Raw genomic sequence first — 22,234 nt, 5'->3', positions numbered from 1 at the left:
TTAAGACTTTATTTATTTGAAAGGCAGAGTTACACAGAGAGGGGAGAGACAGAGGAGAGATCTTCCATCTGCTGGTTCACTCCCCAAATGGTCACAATGGGCAGTGTTGTACCAGACTAAAGCCAGGAGCCAAGAGCTTCTTCCATGTCTTCCACATGGGTGCAGGGGCCCAGGTACTCCGCTGCTTTTCTCAGGTGCACATTAGCAGAGAGCTGGCTCAGAAGTGGAGCAGCCAGGACTCAAACCAGCTCCCATATGGGATGCCGGCATCACAGGTGACAGCTTTACTCACTACACCACAACACTGGAGCCAATACTTTGTCCTCTTGAACCAATCTAGACTTATTTTCCTTACTTCCTTCACTGGTTTTATCTTGAGAATTTACTGATTTCCTGTAATAGATTCACTGCTTCCTGGATCACTTGTCCTCTCTCTTTGGTGCATCCTAAAATAACTGTCAGGAGAAGGATATTGGTAGTTTAGTTTTCCGAGTCTTTGCATACTTTAAAATGTATTTTCTAGCTGTGATTGATTTATAGTTTGGTGGGGGTACAGAATCCTAGATTGAAAATAATTTTCCCTCTGAACTTTGAAGGCATTCGCTTTGTGTCTTCTAGAAGTCAGTGTTGGAAATGAATTATGGCCAATCTCATTTTCAGTCCACACCCGCTTTCCAAAGTGTTAGGCATTTTTTGTGTTCTGAAACTTTTTAAAAGGTGTATATCTATGTGGGATTTTTTTTTATCATTCATTTTTGCTTGACATGTTCTTCAACTTTGAGAATTATGAGGAATTGTTCTTTAAAAAAATCTACTTATTTGAAAGTCAGAGCTACTGAGAGAAAGAGACAGAGAGCAAGAGAGAGAGAGATCTTCTATCTGCTGGTTTACTTCCCAAATGGCAGCAACAGCCAGGGCTGTGCCAGACCTAAGCTAGGAGCTTCATCTGGGTCTCTCAACATGAGTGACAGGGACCCAAGAACTTGGGCCATCATCCGCTGCCTTCCTAGGCACATTAGTAGGGAGCTGGATTGGAGTAGAGCAGCCAGGGAACCCATCAGGGCACCCATATGGGATGCCAACATCACAGACAGTGGCTTTACCCATTAGACCGTAATGCCAGCCCCAGAATTCTCTTGTTCTTTGATAACTTCCTCTACTCTATCCAGTGGTCTATATTTCTGGAACTTCTGGTAACTGGTTGTTTGATCTCCTGGATTGACCTGTACACACATGTGTACATCCCATCTCTTTCTTGTTTAATGTATTTGGAGAGGTCTTTGATATGTGCATCCCATCCTTCTGTCAAATCTTTAATTTGGCAAACATTTAAATTTTTGAGCACTTTTTCTTGTGTTATCTTTATTTTTTTTTCACTGCTTCCTGGCCTTTTAAAAATGTATTTATTTATTTACTTATTTTTAGTTTTATTTGAAAGTGGAAGTGGGAGAGAGAATGTGCTTTCATTTGTTGGTTAATTCTCCAAGTGCCTGGAACAGCCAGGGCTGGACCCATGATTTAAATCACGTTACTCTTGATATTTTAAAAGTACTTTTTGTTTTCTGAAAATATTTCTTTTTTGCTACCCCCTTATCTCTTTGAGTATTGTTATGATAGGATTTTTCCCTACTGTTCTAATTTTTTTAACTCAAATTAAAAAAAAAAAAATCCATGGAGCAATCATTTGGCTCAGTGGTTAGGTTGCTGCTTGGGACACCCATAGCCCAAATCAGAGTGCCTGGTTCGAGTCTTGCCTATTCTACTTCTGATCCATCTTCCTGCTGATGTTCATCCTGGGGAGGCAGCAGGTAATGGCTCAAGTGCTTGGGTGCCTGCCACCTACATGGGAGGCCTAGATGAAATTCCTGGCTCCAGTCTTTGGCCTGGTCCAGCCCTGGCTATTGTGGGTATTTGGGGAATGAACTGGCAGATGGAGGATCTCTCTCTCTCTCTCTCTCTCTGTCTGCCTTTCAAATTAAAAAAAAAAATTTTTAGATGAGTCAAAAAATTTCATATATTTTCAATTGATACTAAAATTTTATATATTTATCATGTACAACTTGATGTTTTGAAATATGTGTACAATGTGGAATGGCTAAATTGAACTATCTAATATATGTATTACTTCACATGTTTATCATTATTTGTGGTGAGAACACTTAAAAACCTAAAGGTTTTTAATATTACATAGTTACTGGGACTGGCACTGTGGCATAGTGTGTAAAACTGCCTCCTGCAGTGCCAGCATCCCATATGGGCACCACTTCCGATCCAGCTCTCTGCTATGGCCTGGGAAAGCAGTGGAGGATGGCCCAAGTCCTTGGGCCCCTGCACCCACATGGGAGACCTAGAGGAAGCTCTTGGCTCCTGGCTTCGGATCAGTGCAGCTCTGGCCCTTGCGGCCATCTGGGGAGTGAGCCAGCAAAGGGAAGATCTCTCTCTCTCTCTCTCTCTCTCTCTCTCTCTCTCTGCTTCTGCCTCTCTGTAACTCTGCCTTTCAAATAAATAAATAAATCTTAAAAAATACATAGTCGCCGGCACCGCGGCTCACTAGGCTAATCCTCCGCCTAGCGGCGCCGGCACACCGGGTTCTAGTCCCGGTTGGGGCGCCGGATTCTGTCCCGGTTGCCCCTCTTCCAGGCCAGCTCTCTGCTGTGGCCAGGGAGTGCCGTGGAGGATGGCCCAGGTGCTTGGGCCCTGCACCCCATGGGAGACCGGGAGAAGCACCTGGCTCCTGCCATTGGATCAGCGCGGTGCACCGGCCGCAGTGCGCCGGCCGCGGCGGCCATTGGAGGGTGAACCAACGGCAAAGGAAGACCTTTCTCTCTGTCTCTCTCTCTCACTGTCCACTCTGCCTGTCAAAAAAAATAATAATAATAAAAAAAAATACAGTCATTAACTTAGTCATTGCATTACACAGTAAAAAAGATCTCTTTAACTATTCTCCTGTCTAACTGACATTTTGTGTCCTTTAACCAGCATCTCCTCCATGCCCTACCCCCATCACCATTCTGCTCTCTGCTTCTGAGTTTGACTTTTTTAGATTCCACATACAATTGAGATTGTGCTTGTTTACTTTCAGTACCTGGCGTGTTTCACTTAAAATGTCTTCCAGGTTCATCCATGTGGCAAATGACAAGAATTCTTTCTTTTATGAGTTGAATACTATTACAGTGTGTATGTACCCATTTTCTTCATCCATTCATCTGTTGATAGACACTTAGGTTGACTCCATGTCTTGGCTATTGTGAATAATTGTGCAGTGATCATGGGAGTGCAGTGTCTCCTGAACATACTGATTCCATTTCCTTTGGAAATATATCCAGAAATGTGTCATATGGTAATTCCATATTTAATTTTTTAAGTTTTTGAGGAAGTTCCAACTGCACTGATGTACATTTCTGCCAACAGTATGTAGGGGCTCCCTTTTCTGTGCAGCCCCACCAACACTGACTACGCTTCATCTTTTTATAATGCCCATACTAGTAGCTGTGAGGTGACATCTCATTGTGGTTTTAATTTGGATATTCCTAGTGATTTGTGCATTTTTAAAAAGATTTATTCATTTATTTGAAAGGCAGAGTTTAAGAGAGGCAGAGGCAAAGAGAAAGAGAGAGGTCTTCAATCCGCTGGTTCACTTCCCAGATGGCCGCAACGGCAGGAGCTCTGCCCATCCGAAGCCAGGAACTTCTTCTGGGTCTCTCATGTGGGTGTAGGGCCCCAAGGACTTGGGTCATCCTCTCCTGCTTTCCCAAGCCATAGCAGAGAGCTGGATTGGAAGTGGAGCAGCCAGGACTCGAACCAGTTCCCATAGGGGATGCTGGCACGGTAGACTGGTGCTTTAACTCACTGCAGTATAGCACCGGCCCCTTGTGCATTTTTTAATATACTATTTGGCCATATCTTAGTTCTTTTTCTTTCTTCTTCTTCTTTTTTTTTAAGATGTATTTATTTGAAAAAATTACGAAAGAGAGAGAGGGAGAGGCAAGAGAGAGATTTTTTTCATTTGCTGTTTCACTCCCCAAATGGCCGCAATGGCTGAGACTGAGCCAGGAGCCTGGAACAACATCTGGGTCTCCCACGTGGGTGGCAGGGCTCAAATAGTTGGGCTGTCCTCTGCTGCTTTCCCAGGCATGTTAGCAGGGAGCTGGATTGGAAGTGGAGCAGCCAGGACTCCAGCCAGTGCACATATGGGATGCCAGCATTACAAGCAGCGGTTTAATCTGCTATGCCACAACACTGGCCCCACCTCATGGTTCTTTTTTTTTTTTAAGATTTATTTATTTATTCGAAAGTCAGAATCACATAGAGAGAGGAGGGGCAGAGAGAGAGTGAGGTCTTCCATCCAATGGTTCACTCCCCAATTGGCTGAAACAGCTGGAGCTGCGCCATTCCGAAGCCAGGAGCCAGGAGCTCCTTCCGGGTCTCCCACATGGGTGCAGGGGACCAAAGACTTGGGCCATCTTCTGCTGCTTTCTCAGGCCATAGCAGAGAGCTGGATTGGAAGAGGAGCAGCCGGGTCTCGAACTGGCACCCACATGGGATGCCGGCGCTTCAGGCCAGTGCGTTAACCTGCTGTGCCACAGTGCTGGACCTTAATTTATTGCATAAATGTAAGCATAGAAAGAAGTGAGAAAGTTACTCACAGATCAATCAACTTAATACTCAGTTGTTCTCAATATTTTATGTTCCTTTCTAGCTTGTGTCTCTATGAGTGCATTAGTTTGATGTATTGTGATCAAGTTTGGTATAATATAATTTTTAATTGGCATTTTGAAACATGACATTGAGCATGTTCCTTTTTTTATTGTGTTAGTCTTCATAATTAGAGATGGAACTTGCTTTTACTTCAGTTTCAATCTGACAAGAAGAAATGAGGGGATGGGAGTGGAAAGTGCTGAGTTAGAGCATGGAAGAGCACAGAGGACATGGGGACATCTACTGAGCCAGTCCCTATTGTGTGGGTCCTGTCTTCTAGTTACTCCTGCTGTCACCTTGCTGTGGCATGCTGGGTAAGGTAGCATGGCCAATGTCAAGGCTTCAGAATGCGTTGGTTAGCAATGTGGTGTAAGTAACCATACAGATGCTTAGGTTTGTGTCCCAGCCCTGCTTCCAATTCTATCTTACTGCTACTGCATACCCTGGGAGGCAGCAGTTGATGATGGCCCAAGTACTTGGTTCCCTGCCACCCACATAGGAGACTTACACTGAATTCCTGGGTCTTAGCTTTGTCCTGACTCAGCCCTGGCTGTTGCAGGCATGTATAAAGTGAACCAGCAGATGGTATATCTCTCTCTCCACTTCAAAACAAACACAAAACAAAAAAGCTACTACTGGCTTAGATCACACCTATGTAACACTTTAGTGAAAAATAGATAAGATTTGGCAGCAAAAGGAAGGAGTTATACTGTACCTAAACATAATGAGGATTAATCTGCAGTTTTATTTCAGTTCTTTACGTCTTCAAAATCAACAAATAATTGAAAGCTTTTTAAAAATACGGACCCTTGATTTAGTGGTAGTATGAGGAATGGCAGATTCCTCTGTGGTGGTCATTCCCAGCCTTGCAGAGTTACCTATCTGACTAAAGAGAGTTATGGTGAACCTTGCTTTATCTTAGTTTTTATCACAGCCCTTGCCAAGATGACTTAATTGTAGAGAACTGGTATTACTAAAACATATTGTTGCTTGGTGGTTTTAGTCTTCATTTTACAAGAACAATTAAGTAAATCTTTCTTCATTGAGTATTTAGTGTGATGCAAGTATGGCATTTGGAGGCCTAGAAGTAGTGAAAATCTGTTACAGCCTTCCAGGAGCTTAATCTGAAAAACTTAACTAAAATCTAGCACTTTGTGTATATTGCTATGACTGCTCAGCCTTTATTATACCAACAATTCAAAATCTCTCCCTTGTGAGATGCTCAGTGATGCTGAGTGATGCAGGGATGCGCATCCTCCTGCACATCACTGTGGAGTCAGGATGTCTAGGCATATGCTGGTCCTGGCTCTTCGTCTTGGCCCGAGTTTGTAACTCCTGGGCCACAACAGGTCCTGAATCTGTCTTAGCAGCAGTGCTGCTGCAAGAGTGTGGTGCATTCCCTACACCCTCTTCCAGTGCAGAGGATAACTGGAGGTTGTGACCGCTGGGATCCTTTGTATTCAGAGACCTCCCAGTAAGTTACAGCCTCAGCCTTGACTCAGTCAGGTGGTCTTTGAGTTTGGAAAATTGGCCCATAATTTTCACTTATACCATAACCCCTGACGTAGGCTTCAGTTCTACAGCATAAAGTAGACTGATATCCAAGTTTGCCACTCCTAGAATTTTCTTTCTTACATTGTCTGTGATTGTAAATGAAAATAAGAAAAATAATTCCTCACACTTTGAATTTCTCATTATAAGTACTCTAAATTGTGTGTTATTTCTGTATCATATAGATCCCTTTAACATTTAAAACTATACCACAGATATACATAGTATGTCCTTATGCCATTTGTTCTTGTTTCTCTTATAAATACAAATGAGTACACTGTTTCCACTTATGTTAAAGGTGATGTTTCAGGGCCAGTGTTGTAGCATAGCTGGTTAAGCCTCTGACTGCCAAGCCAGCATTGAATATGGGCACTGGTTTGCATCCCAGCTGCTCCACTTCTGATCCAGCTCCTTGCTAATGCACCTGGGAAAGCAGTAGAAGATGGCCCAAGTACTTGGGACCCTGCTACCCACTTGGGAGACCTGGATGAAGCTCCTGGTTCCTGACTTTGGCCTGACTCAGCCTGAGCATTGCAGCCATTTTGGGGATGAACCATTGGATGGAAGATCTCTTTCTCTCTCCCATTTTTAGTTACTCTGCCTTTCAAATAAATGATTTTTTTAAAAAACTAATAAAAAAAGTGATGTTTCATTCAATCAGATCAGTCATTCTGTAGTATTGTTTGTGACTTTTGATTTCCTGATTAAATTTGTTCTCATTCAAAATGTGTTAATGATTTTTAAAATTCCTATGTTATAACTTATACATCATTTCTTTTTTTTTTTTAAGGTTTATTTTATTTATTTGAAGGCAGAGTTACAGAGAGGCAGAGAGAGAGGTCTTCCATCCTCTGTTTCACTACTTCAAATGGCCACAGCAGCTGGATCTGGGCCAATCTGAAGCCAGGAGCCAGGAGCTTCTTCCGGGTCTCCCATGCTGGTGCAGGGGCCCAAGCACTTGGGCCATCTTCTTCTTCTTCTTCTTCTTTTTTTTTAAATATTGATTGATTGATTGATTTGAAAGTCAGAGTTTCATAGAGAGAGAAGGAGAGGCAGAGAGAGAGAGGTCTTCCATCCACTGATTCACTCCCTAGTTGGCTGCACTGGCCGAAGCTGCACTGATCTGAAGCCAGGAATTTCTTCCAGGTCTCCCACACAGGTCTTGGGCCATCTTCACTGCTTTCCCAGGCCATAGCAGAGAGCTGAATTGGAAGCAGAGCAGCGGTACTTGAACTGGAGCCCATATGGGATGCCGGCACTGCAGACGATGGCTTTACTGCTATGCCACAGCGCTGGCCCCTTGGGCCATCTTCTACTGCTTTCCCAGGCCATAGCAGAGAGCTGGATTAGAAGTGGAGCAGCTGGGACTCGAACCGGCACCCATGTGGGATTCTGGCACTGCAGATGACAGCTTTACTCACTGTGCCATAGCATCAGCCCACTAATGATTTTAAAGAAATGCTTGGGAAATGCACAGTGAACTTAAATTTTATAAAAAGACTGATGTTCAGTTGCCACGCTATCAAGTGTATTAAATCAGTTCAAATATATTGAATTGCAAATTCCAGAAAACTCAACTCTAGATGACTTATATGAAGAGAGAGAAAGCTCCCAACTGTTAGTTTACTCCCTAAGTTTCTGCAAAACCTGGGGCTGGGCTAGGTTAACACTAGGAACCTATAACTCAATCCAGGTCTCCCAGGTGGCAGGGATCCAACTACTGGAGACATCACCTGCTGCCTCACTAGGTCTGTACTGGCAGGAAACTGAAAAAAGAAGGGAATCCAGGACTCAAACACAAGAACTCTGATATGGGATGCAGGCATCCGAAATGCAACATAATTGCTGCACCAAATGCCTGCCCCATGAAGAGTGTTGAATGGGTTGTGGAGCTAGAGGACCAGCAATAAGCCAGGCTTTAGGATTGATTTGGTTTAGCAACTCAACAACGATGTTAAAATTGAGATTCCTGCCGGTGCCGCGGCTCACTAGGCTAATCCTCCGCCTTGCGGCGCCAGCACACCGGGTTCTAGTCCCGGTCAGGGCGCCGGATTCTGTCCCGGTTGCCCCTCTTCCAGGCCAGCTCTCTGCTGTGGCCAGGGAGTGCAGTGGAGGATGGCCCAAGTGCTTGGGCCCTGCACCCTATGGGAGACCAGGATGAGTACCTGGCTCCTGCCATTGGATCAGCGCGCTGTGCCGGCCGCAGCAGCCATTGGAGGGTGAACCAACGGCAAAGGAAGACCTTTCTCTCTGTCTGTCTCTCTCACTGTCCACTCTGCCTGTCAAAAAAAAAAAAAAATTGAGATTCCTTTTTTCTGCTGTGCTGTGTCCATTCTTACCCTCCTCCCGTGAGGACAAGGCAGTTGCCGGCCATGTCCACATCACAGGCTTTTTTGCTGTTGTCCAATGATTTTTTTTTGTTTGTTTTGTTTTTTGACAGGCAGAGTTAGACAGTGAGAGAGAGAGACAGAGATAAAGGTCTTCCTTCCTTTGGTTCACCCCCAAAATGGCCGCTACGGCTGGTGTGCTGCGCCGATCAGAAGCCGGGAGCCAGGTACTTCCTCCTGGTCTCCCATGTGATGTTTTTAATTGCTTTGCTCTGAAAACCTTTGTATATATCTCTTTGATCTTACCTAGGAGTGTATCCGTGCCTCAGACCAGCAACTATGGCTGGAGTGGGATTATTCTGAGTAGCTCAGGCGTTGAGCCAGCTTCCCCCAAAGTATAGGGCTGTGGGAAGGAGGTGCAGGAACCCCCATCAGAGAGGAGTAACTATCCATAGGAAGAGCTCAACAAAGGGTGACAACCACACTCTCTCCTATGCCAGGTGACTTGAAGTCATTTGGGTATTATTATAAAAGTGCTTGTTTTATTTTGTTTTTTAATATTTTCTCCTTGTTCCATCTTTAGCGGCTGTTACAGCAACCAAACGGACAGGCATTCCGGCTCCAAGGGAAATTTCAGTAACAACTTCAAGAGAGAGGTCTGTGCCGCGTGGTCCCTCCAATCCTCGGAAATCAGTGCCCAGTCCTACTTCTTCCAGCACCCCCACTCCTACCAAGCACCTGAGGACCACTTCCACCAAACCCACCAAGCAAGAGAATGAAGGTGGGGAGAAGGCGGTGCTGGAGTCTCAAGTTCGAGAACTTCTGGCGGAAGCCAAAGCCAAAGACAGTGAAATCAACAGGCTGCGAAGTGAACTCAAGAAATGCAAAGAGAAAAGGGCACCGAGCACCGAAGGAGCTGACACTTCAGACCCAAGTGTTGATGTAACGCTGGTCCCAGCAGGCGACCCAGAACCCCTGATAAGGGCTCTTCAGGAGAAGAACAGGAACTTTCAGAAAGAGCTGGCCTTGCTGGAGGAAGAAAACCGATCCCTAAAGGAGAAACTGACCTACCTTGAGCAGTCTCCAAATTCAGAAGGGGCGGTGAGTCACACTGGTGACAGTAGCTGCCCGACATCCCTAACTCAAGAGTCAAGTTTTGGAAGCCCCACCGGGAATGAGCTGTCGAGTGAAATCGAGGAATATAAAAAAAACTCACATGAAACTGCATTACGGACGTCGGGTTCTTCAAGTAGTGACGTCACCAAAGCTTCTTTGTCGCCAGATGCCTCTGATTTCGAGCACATTCCAGCAGATATCCCCTCCCGCCCTCTGTCCTCCACCAGCAACCCTTTTAAGAGCTCCAAGTGCTCCACCACTGGTAGTTCCCCTAACAACGCTAGCGAGCTGTCCCTGGCTTCCCTCACAGAGAAGATCCAGAAGATGGAAGAAAACCACCATAGCACCGCAGAGGAACTACAGGCTACCCTGCAGGAACTGTCAGACCAGCAACAGATGGTGCAGGAACTGACAGCCGAGAATGAGAAGCTGGTGGATGAGAAGACGATGTTGGAGACGTCCTTTCACCAGCATCGGGAGAGGGCAGAGCAGCTAAGTCAAGAAAACGAGAAGCTGATAAATCTCCTGCAAGAACGAGTGAAGAATGAAGAGCCCAGCGCTCAAGAGGGAAAACTGCTTGAGCTGGAGCAGAAGTGCACAGACATCCTTGAGCAGGGCCGCTTTGAGAGGGAGAAGCTGCTCAGCATACAGCAGCAGCTGACCTGCAGCTTACGCAAGGTGGAGGAAGAGAACCTGGGAGCTTTAGAAACAATTAAACGCCTAAAGGAAGAAAATGAAAAGCTGAATGGATTTCTAGAACTGGAGCGGTGTAACAATAGTATGATGACGAAAACTTTGGAAGAATGTCGAGTTACCCTGGAAGGTTTGAAGATGGAGAATGGGTCTTTGAAGTCTCATTTGGAGGGTGAGAAGCAAAAAACTCTAGTGACTAGTACCCTGGGACAGAAGGCGGAGAGCTGTGAAATTCAAGAGCTGCTCAAAGTCGCCAGAGCTGAGAAAGATCAACTGGAGCTGTCCTGCACCGAGCTCAGACAAGAATTGCTGAAGGCCAATGGTGAAGTTCAACGTGTTTCAAGCCTACTCGCCAAGGTAAGAAGGCGTACCTCTACTGACAGGTGCGCATCCTTACTGACATTTTTCTCCTGGAGAACTCCTAGAGCAGAAAGAATAATTTGTTCCCTCAATTTCCTTGATGAGTCCAGCGTTCTAGCTTGCAGACCTGTTAGATTCCAGGCAGAATAGCATTGGAAATACAAAAGTGAAACACCCAAATTTCTGACTGTGGGAAGCTCAAAGCATGGTTGGGATGCAGTGAATCAAATCAGAGAGTATGATGCAGTTATACAGAGTGTCATAGAATCTATCCCCAGATGCTAGTTTAGTGTAGAGAGCTAGGAGGGGGAGTGAGGGCTAGTGCAGGAGGGCTTCCTGGAAGACGTAGCAATATTGAGACTTCAATATTGAGTGAAAGTTAGCCAGGTCTATCATTTAGCATGCTTTTAGCTGCTGGTCACAGATAATTAAAATCACATCTTATTTTTTCCACTAAGTTATAACATAACACTGTTTTCATGCCTCTTCCAGATATATGTGTGTGTCATATATGAGCATCTCACAAGTTAAAAAAAAATTAGAATCATCATGTACATGTTACCAATTTTTGTTTTCACATTTAATAGTTTCTGAGCATATTCTTGTAATTAAATGTTCTTTTAAACATTATTTTAAAGGTCAAATAGTATTTTATTATATGCATATTTCTTATTTACTAGTTCCCTGAAGTTAAATATATATGTTGGTACTTCAAATAGTACATGGAAAATGCCTAATATGAGAAAACTGTATACATTTCACAAAATTTTGTATGAAAATAGTCTTTTAATTCAGTTTTCCTGCAGAGTTTTTGAAGTACTTTCATATGTTATAGTGAATGTTTATGTTCTTTCTGGTCTTCTTGATATTGTAAACTTTTTTTTATATATCTCTCTGATTATTTCTTTAGGAAAAATTCCTAGACGTTGACTTAATGAGTCAAAGAGTATAAACATTTGAAAGACTTTCAACACATCCAGCCAGATTGCCCTTCAGAAATATGCCAGTTTATTCTCCCTAGCAGTTCATGAGAGCACTTGTTTCTTAAGTTCTTGCCAGCACTTGATATTAAAATTATGTCATTCAAATCTGTTAATCATTTCCTTAGTTTTTTAAACCTTTTTTTGCTTGGAAAGATCTTCTCCAGCCCACAATCAAATAAATGATCACTCCTTTTTTTTATTTTTTAAAATTTTTTTTTTTTTTTTGACTGGCAGAGTGGACAGTGAGAGAGAGACAGAGAGAAAAGTCTTCCTTTTCCGTTGGTTCACCCCCACAATGGTCAACCGGGACTAGAACCTGGTGTGCCGGCACACCACAAGTAGAGGATTAGCCTAGTGAACTGTGGCGCTGGCCACTTCTTGTATCTTTTAAAATAACCTTTTCGGGGCCGGCGCTGTGGCTTACTTGGTTAATCCTCCGCCTGCGGCGCCAGCATCCCATATGGGCTCCAGGTTCTAGTCCCGGTTGCTCCTCTTCCAGTCCAGCTCTTTGCTGTGGCCCGGGAGGGCAGTGGAGAATGGCCTAAGTGCTTGGGCGCCTGCACCTGTGTAAGAGACCAGGTGGAAGCACCTGGCTCCTGGCTTCAGATCGGCGTAGCTCCGGTGTGGCGGCCATTTGGAGGGGGTGAACCAACGGAAGGAAGACCTTTCTCACTGTCTCACTCTATCAGTCAAAAAAATAATAATAATAATAACTTTTTGGATCAGTCTGGAACCGTGTTCTGTGATGCAAGACTAGTGTTGCTTATGTGGTATCTGCCCACCTTGCAGAGTGGTGCTGAGAAAGGTGCAGAGATGGGAGAAGTGTTCCCGTTCCTCCTGCCGTCAGGCTCCTCTGGGCCTGTGATCTAGGGGTTGCTGAAGGGAGAGGTTAAAAACATCTCTGCTTATTTCAGGGATTGTCACTGTTTCAAGAAGCAAATTATGCTGGGAACTCCTAGCAAAAATTTTCCTCACCTGCTTAAGACCAGGTGTTTTTGTTTTTGTTTTATAAGATTTTATTTATTTGAAAGGAAGAGGTACAGAGAGAGAAGGAGAGACAGAGAGAAAGGTCTCCCATCCGCTGGTTCACTCCACAAATGACCAAAATGGCCAGAACTGGGCTGATCCTAAACTAGAAACCAGGAGCTTCTTCCAGGTCTCCCACATGGGTACAGGGTCCCAAGTACTTGGGCCATCTTCCATTGCTTTCCTATGCCATAAACAGAGAGCTGGATTGAAAGAGGAACAGCTGGGACACGAACTGGCGCCCCTATGGGACGCCGGTGCTGCAGTCAGAAACTTAACCTATTCCACAGCACTGGCCCCTTATAAGATCAGTTTTAAGGTCACCTGGTTGCACACTGATTCTGTATTTGGCTGTCATACAATCTTGGTGGTGGGTTGTATTAGGACGGTCTTGTTTTGTTTTTTAAACCATTGTGTGTGTTCTAAATCCACAGATATTTTATAGAAAGTGTGAAAGCAATTTTATTAGAGGTCAGTAGATAGGCATTTATTTAATTAGTTGTTAATTAAAGCTTTAAATTTAGTATCTTGTCTAATAAGATCACTCTTTTGCTTTAAGATTACTCATTGCTCTTTTGCAAGTTAATCTCCCAGGTGGACCTTCTTGAAGTCTTCCTCACTTGCTCATCTGTGTCTTTGGTGTTTTGTTTGGCATCATATTAAATAGATAAGTCAGTGAGAAAGAATTTAGCATCTTAAAAAAGTAAACTTATTTTTTCCAAACATAAATTTATATACTCATCACAAAAGACTTAGAAAATATAGAAAAGTATAAAAAATAAAATGAAGGTGACTTTTAATCTCACTACTTGGAGAAAAAACTGCCAGTACTTTGCTGTGTGTCCTTTAGAACTTTGGGTACAACTTTATATCAACACAATTACAATTTTTTTAAAAATTATTTATTTATTTATTTGAAAGGTAGAGTTTACAGAGAGAAAGGGAGAGACAGAAGGAGAGAGAGAGAGAAAGAGAGAGAAAGAGATCTTCCATCCATTGATTCACTCTCCAAATGGCTGCAACAGTTGGAGCCAGGCAGATCCAAAGCCAGGAGCGAGCCTCCGGGTCTCCCAAGCAGGTGCAGGGGCCCAAGGACTTGGGCCATCTTCCGCTGCTTTCCCAGGTGCATTAGCAGGGAGCTACAGGCTCACCACAGCCCTGGCCCCAGTTTACTTGTTTGAAAATAAAAGATGAGTATTGAATTTTCTTCTAAATTTATTGACGTGATCTGATATAATCATGTTTAATGACATGGATTACAGGAACAGACTTTCTAAGGTAGTCTAAAGTTCAGTCATTTTGGCATACCTAGGGTAAATCCCAGTTCTCAGTGGCTTCACTTGATGTTTTTGTCTAGAACTTTCAAATACAACCACCAAAAGCAGATGTAAAATGACTGTTCTGTTAATCACCAGTCAGACTGCATTCATCTATCACAATTCTTGGCAGAAGGTGAATGTTACCAGCCAGAACAAAAGAGGGACAAGTATGGTCTCATGATGGGCTGGGACTCCTGCATCCCATGTTGCAATGCCTGTTCAGGTTCTGGCTGCCCTGCCTCTGATCCAGCTCCCTGCTAATGCACCTAGAAGGCCATAGATGATGGCATGGCCCAAGTGCTTCGGCTCCTGCCACTTGTGTGAGAAACTCAGATGGAGTTCCTGGCTTCTGCCACGGATGGAGGGTCTCTTTCATTGTCACTCTGCCTTTCAAATAAACAAATAAGTCTGTTTTTGAAAACAAAGCCCTCACAAAATCATGTATTGACAAAGGGGAAAAGCAATGCCACACTGTCCTATGATCTAATACAGTATATAATGGGCTAAATCTAATGGAGCTAATAGATTTAGTGAATGTATGTAAGTTTTCAGTTCTCATAAATTGCATAAATTGCTCAGATACTGTTAGAAGAGCCTCTAAAAAGCCTTAAAATGTACTTTAAAAACCAGAAATTGGGTCTCTTCCTCTTATAATAAATGGAAAACTGATAGGACTTTTTACAATAGTTGTGTGATTGTTTTGTAGACATTTTCTTCCTCTCATTTGTCTTTAGCTGCCTACCAGCACCTGTGTCCTTTTTGCAGCTTCTCTGATAGGGCCATATACATTTTCCTGGCCGCTGATCTGTGGTCACATGACATGCATCTGAGCAACTCTGAGGAAGAGTCTGATTTTCACAGAATCCCCAGGCCTCACATGTGCCTGCCATAGCCAGTAAACAGCATAATTAGGAATATTGTTTTCCAGACTGCAACACAACCCAGCTGTTTAAAAAATTTCTATTTTATTTTATTATTTTTAAAGAGTTTTTTATTTATTTGAAATACAGAGTTACAGAGAGGTAGAGGCAAAGAGAGAGGTCTTCCATCCACTGGTTCACTCCCCATATGGCCACAACGGCCAGAGCTGCGCCGATCCAAAGCCAGGAGCCAGGAGCCTCCTCCGGGTCTCCCATGCCAGTGCAGGAGCCCAAGGATTTGAGCCATTTTCTACTGCTTTCCCAGGCCAAAGCAGAGAGTGGGATTGGAAGTGGAGCAGCAGGGACTCGAACCGGCATCCATATGGGATGCTGGCACCGTAGGTGGTGGCCTTACCCACTATGCCACAGCGCTGACCCCACAACCCAGCTTTAATATCCTTTTTTATTTCCTCCTTTTTAGTCATTTGGGATCTTGATTTCAAGTTACAGTATCTTTACTGGACTTGAAACCTAGAAGTTCTAAAAGGAAAAATGCCAACCCCAGGCTGAAAGCTTGTGAGTGATACCCTTGGAAACTTAGTTCCCTTCCAGAGGAATAAGAAGACTATAAGCAGTCACTTTCTGTGAGTGGTCAGGGGAGAACCAGTAGAGGTGACGTCATCAGTGTGTGACCAGTATTGGTCCTGAGACCAAATGCTTAGAATCCACTGGCCAAAGATGGCACAGCCAGAATTTGAGAAAGATGTGGCAAGTAGATAATCCTGTAGCTAGGACTTCAGAATAGGATGCCCTAAAGGACTCAAGAGATCTTGAAATCTGCTTTAAATAGTCACAGGGTCCTGGAGTATTACCAGAATGCTTCGGACCGTAAGGAACAGAAAACCCTACTGCTGGCTACATAAGCCAACGGATGCTCACTCTGTTCCTGTAATCTGAGGTTAGGAGGCAGGAGTCACCAGTGGTGCTCCAGGGCCTCCATACCATCAGGGCTGTGGGCTGGCAGCTTTGTGATTCTTGGCCCTCCTGCCAAAGGGCAGGATGTTGTCAAGCCTTTTCAGCCCCACTCATTGGAGACTGGAGGCAGAGCATGTGTCTTCAGATACCTCTGACATGGGGAAAACTCGTTCCCCCAGAAACTTCCCAGCAGCCTTCCCTACATACCCACTTGGTCAGAACCTCATCGTACACCTACCCTCAGCTCTCCGTTCATGCAGTCACATTATCACAGCCTGACTGTTGCACAAAATTAGAATTGTATTAGGAAGACAAATCAGTGGAAGAAGGGAGTGGCTTCGGGGCAGATCATGGGCTCTGTCTGCTGAGCCTTCCAGCACAACTCCACACCTTCACTTTCCTGATGAGGCACTCGGCAGTGATCTCTTGATCATGTAGATCTTTCAGCGGTTTCCCAGCACACCGAACACTTCATCAACATGTGGAGCCCAGTGGCCAGGCGCCGGCATACACCTCCACCCTTGGTCTCACTGCCTCGCTCCTGGCCTGAGTTCAGCCTGGCCAAGTCCTTGCCTGCCTTAGGGTGTTTGTTCAGGAGGTGTGCTCTGCCCAAAGTGGCTCCTTCACCCTCCCATTCTCCACTTGCCTTGGCCTTCCTTAAGCTCTTGGCTTCAGCTACAGGGTCATCTTCAGAGAGACCTTCAGCTTTGTGGGGTCACTTTCCCTTGGAATCTCAACACGGCTTTCAGTGAGTTCTGTTGTTGCATATCACGCAGGATCCCTTGTGTGAAAGCCCCTCCCAGCACTGTGGGTGCTCAGAAGTGTTGGCAGATCTATGGGGTAGAGTTGAGGGGAGCCTTAGGGAACATTCCTCCTGCCTGAATAATGGACTGATTGCTGTCTGGAGAAGTGATTCAGTTTATTTAGTCAAAAACATGAAAATTTCAATCATCTTCAATTCAGACATAATTCACCCCACTCATTGGCAACAAAGCATCAACCCTCTTTGGTGAGACAGAGGCCTATGACTTCATGCCATGGAGAAGCAAATCAGAAACTTTGGTCAACAGAGCCTATTTCTCAGTTCTCCTGTGGCAGTCATGAGGAGGTAAAAGTCAAGAGCAGGCGTGTTGAGTGGCAGCTTGGGTGAGGCCTTCAGGCTCTTCCCCAGCAAGCCTTGGATGGTGGCCCCCGGCCCCAGGAAGGCAGCTGTGCACTTGGAGCTGAAGCTGATGAAGATGAAACCACAGCACCAGAGTGCCCAGGCAGCCTTCATCACGTGACACAGAAAAGTCAGCCGGTAGCGTGTCAGCTCTCTGTTCTGGAAACCACGTGAAAGCGGTGGAAGCTGGACTTGAGGGTTTGGCGGAGCCCATTGGATGGTTTTGGTAGGCGCAGACAGCTCACTGCACCACCTGTCTCTGAGCTTACACATGACTCCACAGGAGCAGCTGCTGCTACTCAGGCACCAGCACTGGCCGCCCCTTCTCTGAGTTTCCTTGCCTGACCTCACTTGCTTTGCACTGGATCGTGTTTCTCGGTAGACATGTTAATACCTTTAGGGAAGTGAAGCCTGAGTACCATTCCCTTCCTCTCACTCGACCTCAAGATTCATCTGTGAGCCCTGGGGTCACCCCAGCATTCCTGTCAGTTCTTGGGCTGCTGCTGGACATGGTCCTTCCCTGACCTAGTCTGCAGCCCCTGCCTCCAATGTTTTTGTTTTTTAACTTTGTTTTTAAAAAGATTTATTTGAGGCCAGCGCCATGGCTCACTAGGCTAATCCTCCGCCTTGCGGCGCCGGCACACCGGGTTCTAGTCCCGGTCGGGGCACCGGATTCTGTCCCGGTTGCCCCTCTTCCAGGCCAGCTCTCTGCTGTGGCCTGGGAGTGCAGTGGAGGATGACCCAAGTGCTTGGGCCCTGCACCCCATGGGAGACCAGGAGAAGCACCTGGCTCCTGGCTTCGGATCAGCACGGTGCGCTGGCCGCAGCAGCCACTGGAGGGTGAACCAATGGAAAAGGAAGACCTTTCTCTCTGTCTCTCTCTCTCACTGTCCACTCTGCCTGTCCAAAAAAATAAATAAATAAAAAGAAAAAAAAGATTTATTTGAAAGGCAGAGCAAGGGAGAAACAGATCTTCCTTCTGCTGGTTCACTCTTCAAATGGCCACTATAGCCAGGCCTAAGGCAGGTGGAACCAGGAGTCTGGAACTGTATCCTGGTCTCCTGCATGAGTGGCAGAGGCCCAAGCAGTTGGACCTTCAGCCATTCCTTCCCAGGCACATTACCAGGAAGCTGGATGGGGAGTCGAGCAGGGCACTCCGATATGGGATGCCTGCATTGCAGGCAGCAGCCTAACCTGCTGGGCCACAGTGCCCACCCCCCTCAAAGCTCTTCTGGGGAGTTCCCAAAGGTGAAATTCAGATTTTATCCTCATCTTGGAGTTTCCCATCAGTGTTTTTTTTTGGTTCATACCACAAGTGTACAAGTGTAAGCAAACTAGCATATTCTCTTTTGCCTTGACTGAGATGCAATATAAAAATTAAAACAAAATGAATTTAGGCCAGTCAGAATAAATTGTGGCTGTGTATGTCAGCAGTGTCTATTCACAGCAGGGCCAAGAATGAGGCAGAAGGAGTTTTGCAGCACCCAAGCTAGATGTCAAAACAAAACCAACACACATTCTTACTTAAGCAATCATTCCAAGTTTGTTTACTCTTGTATAAAATTTTAGCCTTGCCGTCTCTGCCATACATTAAGTATTCAGTGAATACTTGTTTGATGAATGGACGGGTTCCAAAGAGACTTGTAAAAGAGAGGCTGGGCCAGCACTGTGGTGTAGCGGGTAAAGCCGCCGCCTGCAGTGCTGGCATCCCATATGGGCGCCAGTACAAGTCCCGGCTGCTGCACGTCTGATCCAGCTCTCTGCTGTGGTCTGGGAAAGCAGTAGAAGATGGCCCAAGTCCTTGGGCCCCTGCACCCATGTGGGAGACCCGGAAGAAGCTCCTTAGGGAGTGAACCAGTGTATGGAAGACTTCTCTCTCTGCCTTTCCTTCTCTCTGAGTATAACTCTGACTTTCAAATAAATAAATAAATCTTAAAAAAAGATGAGAGAGGCTGCTATAATTTTGTCAAAATATTAAAAATTTATCATCAAATTTTAATAACAGCTAATATTTTAATGCTTTATATGTGATAGGTACTATTAGAACTTTTTGGTCATTTAGTCTCATTTAGTCATTGTAACCTTGTGCTATAGGTACTGTCATCTAATTTTTTTCCATTGAGGCTAAGAATGATTATGTTGTTAGTCTAATGAATTAATTGGTAAAGCCAGGATCGACCTTAAAGCTTTTATTCTTGAGCACTGCTTCTGAGTTACCTGAAAGCAAAGAGGAGAGAGAAAAGCATTCAAGCACACTGTAATCTAAAGGCCAAAGGCCTGTGGTTTGAAGAAAGCAACCTCTCAAAGCCTTGGTGAACTAGGAGAATTTTACATGATTGTAGTGAAATTAGAAATTCACAGTGGAAGCCCAAGTTATCAAGAAATGTAGTTTTGGGGCTGGTGCTGTGACGTTAGCAGGTAAAGCCACCACCTGCAGTGCTGGCATCCCATATAGGCACCAACTGGAATTGCAGCTGCTCCACTTCAGATCCATCTCCCTGCTAATGCATCGGAGAAAACAGTGGAAGATGGCCCAAGTGCTTGGGCCCTTGTACCCGCGTGGGAGACCTGGAAGAAGCTCCTGGCTCCTGACTTCGGACTAGCCCAGCTCCGGCTGTTGACAGCCATTTGGGGATTAAACCAGCAGATGGAAGAACTCTCTCTCTCTTTCTCTCTCTCTCTCTCTCTCTCTCTGTAACTCTGCCTTTCAAATAAAGAAATACTTATTTATTTGAAAGGCAGAGTTACAGAGAGGCAGAGGCACAGAGAGAGAGAGAGAGAGAGGTCTTCCATCCGCTGGTTCACTCCTCAGTTGTACACAGCAGCCAAAGCTACGCCGATCCGAAGCCAAGAATCAGAAGTTTCTTCTAGGTCTCCCGTGTGGGTGCAGGGGCCCAAGCACTTGGGCCATCTTCTACTGCTTTCCCAGACCACAGCAGCTGGACCGGAAATGGAGCAGCCAGGACTCAAACTGGCACCCATATGGGATGCTGGCACTGTAGGCAGTGGCTTTACCCACTACGCCACAGCACTGGCCCCAATAAATCCTTTTTAAAAGTGTGGTTTTCCAACCTGAGTCTTAGAGGGGGCAGGAGGTAGTTAACCAGGTGAATGGTGGAACTGGGATGTGGGAGTGTTTCAGGAGAAGAAGAGCAAGTCCTCTGGCCAGAAAGCATGGCCCAACAAGGAAGTTGTGGGGAACAATCCGGACTAGACTGAGTTACTGGAATTAAGACTTATTCTGTGCATCTGCTCTCCCACAATATGGCGCTGGGAGAGAAGAAAACAGCTTCTACACAGGTGCCTCCAGTTCAACCAATAAACTGTAGGAGTCGCTCCTGATTGGAGGAGAGCAGTGTACTCGGCGTGTGGGCAGCCGAGTTGGGATTGGCGGAGGAGGACTATAAAGGAGGAGAGAGACGGCATGCACCAGAAACATCTAAGGGGAACATCTATCTGAAGGAACACCTGTGCAGCCCCCGAGACGAGCCGGCCGGCGGTGTGCCGCTCCCCTGCGGAAGTGGGGAATGTGGCCAGGGGGAACTGCCCTTCCACGGAGGTGGAAGGGATAGTAGCCAACCCGGGAAGAACCAGCAGCAAACCCGGGGAGGGCCGAGCAGACGAAAGAACAGCGCAGGGTCCTGTGTCGTTCCTCCACGAAGAGGGGGAGCGACATAGTGGTGCCGTGACTCGGATATGAAGCCTAGGCAGGGCTTGGTGTCGTTCCTCCACGAAGAGGGGGAGCGACAGAAGTAATGCAAGGTTCATTGTTGCTAGAGTGCACAGGGGAGATACCAGCTAAGTGGGCTGAATTTTATCTTCAAGATAGTAGGAATCTCTGAAGAATTTTTAAAAATTATTTCTTTATTTGAAAGGCAGGATTATATAGAGAGGGAGAGACCAAAAAAGATCCATCTTCCGTCTGCTGGTTCACTCCCTAACTGGCTGCAGTGGCTGGGGCTGGACCGGCCTGAAGCTTGGAGCCCAGAACTCCATCCAGGTCTCCCACATGGGTGGCAGAGTTCCAAGTACTCTGCCTGTCTTCCCCTGCCTTCCCACATTTTCAGGGAACTGGATCAGAAGCAGAGCAGCTGGGACTCAAACTGGCACTCAGATACCGGATGCTGGCATTGCCAGTAGCAATTTAACCCACTGTGCCACAACACCAGCCCCAAGAATTTCTTTTAAATAACAGCTTTATTGCAATAGCATTCACATAAAATGTATAAGTCAGTGGTTCTTAGTGTATTCAATCAGCTGTGCAACCATCACCACTGTTTTAGAATTTTACAGGGGCCAGCGCCGTGGCTCACTTGGTTAATCCTCCACCTGCGACACCAACATCCCATATGGGTACCGGGTTCTAGTCCTGGTTGCTCCTCTTCCAGTCCAGCTCTCTGCTGTGGCCCGGGAGGGCAGTGGAGGATGGCTCAAGCCTGCACCTGTATGGGAAATCAGGAAGAAGCACCTGGCCCCTGGTTTCGGGTCGGCACAGCGCCAGCCGTGGCAGCCATTTGGGGAGTGAACCAACGGAAGGAAGACCTTTCTCTCTGTCTCTCCCTCTCATTGTCTAAAACTCTACCTGTCAAATAAAAACAAAGAATGTCTACACATCATGTAGAAACTTGTCCATCACCTCCTCTGAGCCCCTGGGCAGCCACTAACCCACTTTCTGCCTCTATGAATTCGCCTCTTCTGTGTGTTTCATGTACATGGAATCGTGCACTATGTGCCCCTTTGTGTCTCGGCATCTTGTCAAGGCTCATCTGTGTTTTAGCAGGTACCAGTACTTCATTCTTTATTATGCCAGATATTCCATCTTTTCCACTTTGGGGCTATTTTAAATCACGTGGGTACCATTGTTTGTATACAGAATTCTATATGAATACACAGCATGTTTTCATTTTTCTTAGGTATATGGCTAGGAATAGAATTGCTAGGTCATGTGGTGATTCTGTATTTGACTTTTTGAGAAACTGTCAAATTGTTTTTCAAAGTGGCTATACCTTTTTACATTCCTGCTAGCAATGTAGGAGGCCTCCCCTCCCGTTTCTCCATCTCCTCATCACATGCCATCACACAGCCATCCTGGTGGAGTGGGGTCTTTGCATTTGATTTGCATTTTCCATTTGCATTTCACCAGTGATGCCTTTAGTCACTGCAG

The 22,234-nt window shown here is 45.5% G+C and overlaps 1 protein-coding gene across 8 annotated transcripts in view; it reads left to right on the top strand.

Annotated features, from left to right (window-relative positions):
• The window catches only part of SPECC1 (sperm antigen with calponin homology and coiled-coil domains 1), a 337,615-nt gene that overhangs the window by 191,050 nt on the left and 124,331 nt on the right, over positions 1-22,234 (top strand). For all 8 annotated transcript variants that reach the window (XM_008270674.5, XM_008270675.5, XM_008270676.5 and 5 more), the window contains one exon: positions 9,160-10,742. In XM_008270674.5, coding sequence (XP_008268896.3) covers positions 9,160-10,742 — 1,583 coding nt within the window. The remainder of the gene's footprint in view (positions 1-9,159; positions 10,743-22,234) is intronic.

Source organism: Oryctolagus cuniculus, chromosome 17 (assembly GCF_051225735.1).
Source record: "Oryctolagus cuniculus isolate XC-2025 breed Fujian yellow rabbit chromosome 17, ASM5122573v1, whole genome shotgun sequence".
NCBI classification, from domain to species: Eukaryota; Metazoa; Chordata; class Mammalia; order Lagomorpha; family Leporidae; genus Oryctolagus; species Oryctolagus cuniculus.
This window is presented reverse-complemented; position numbering and strand designations above follow the sequence as displayed.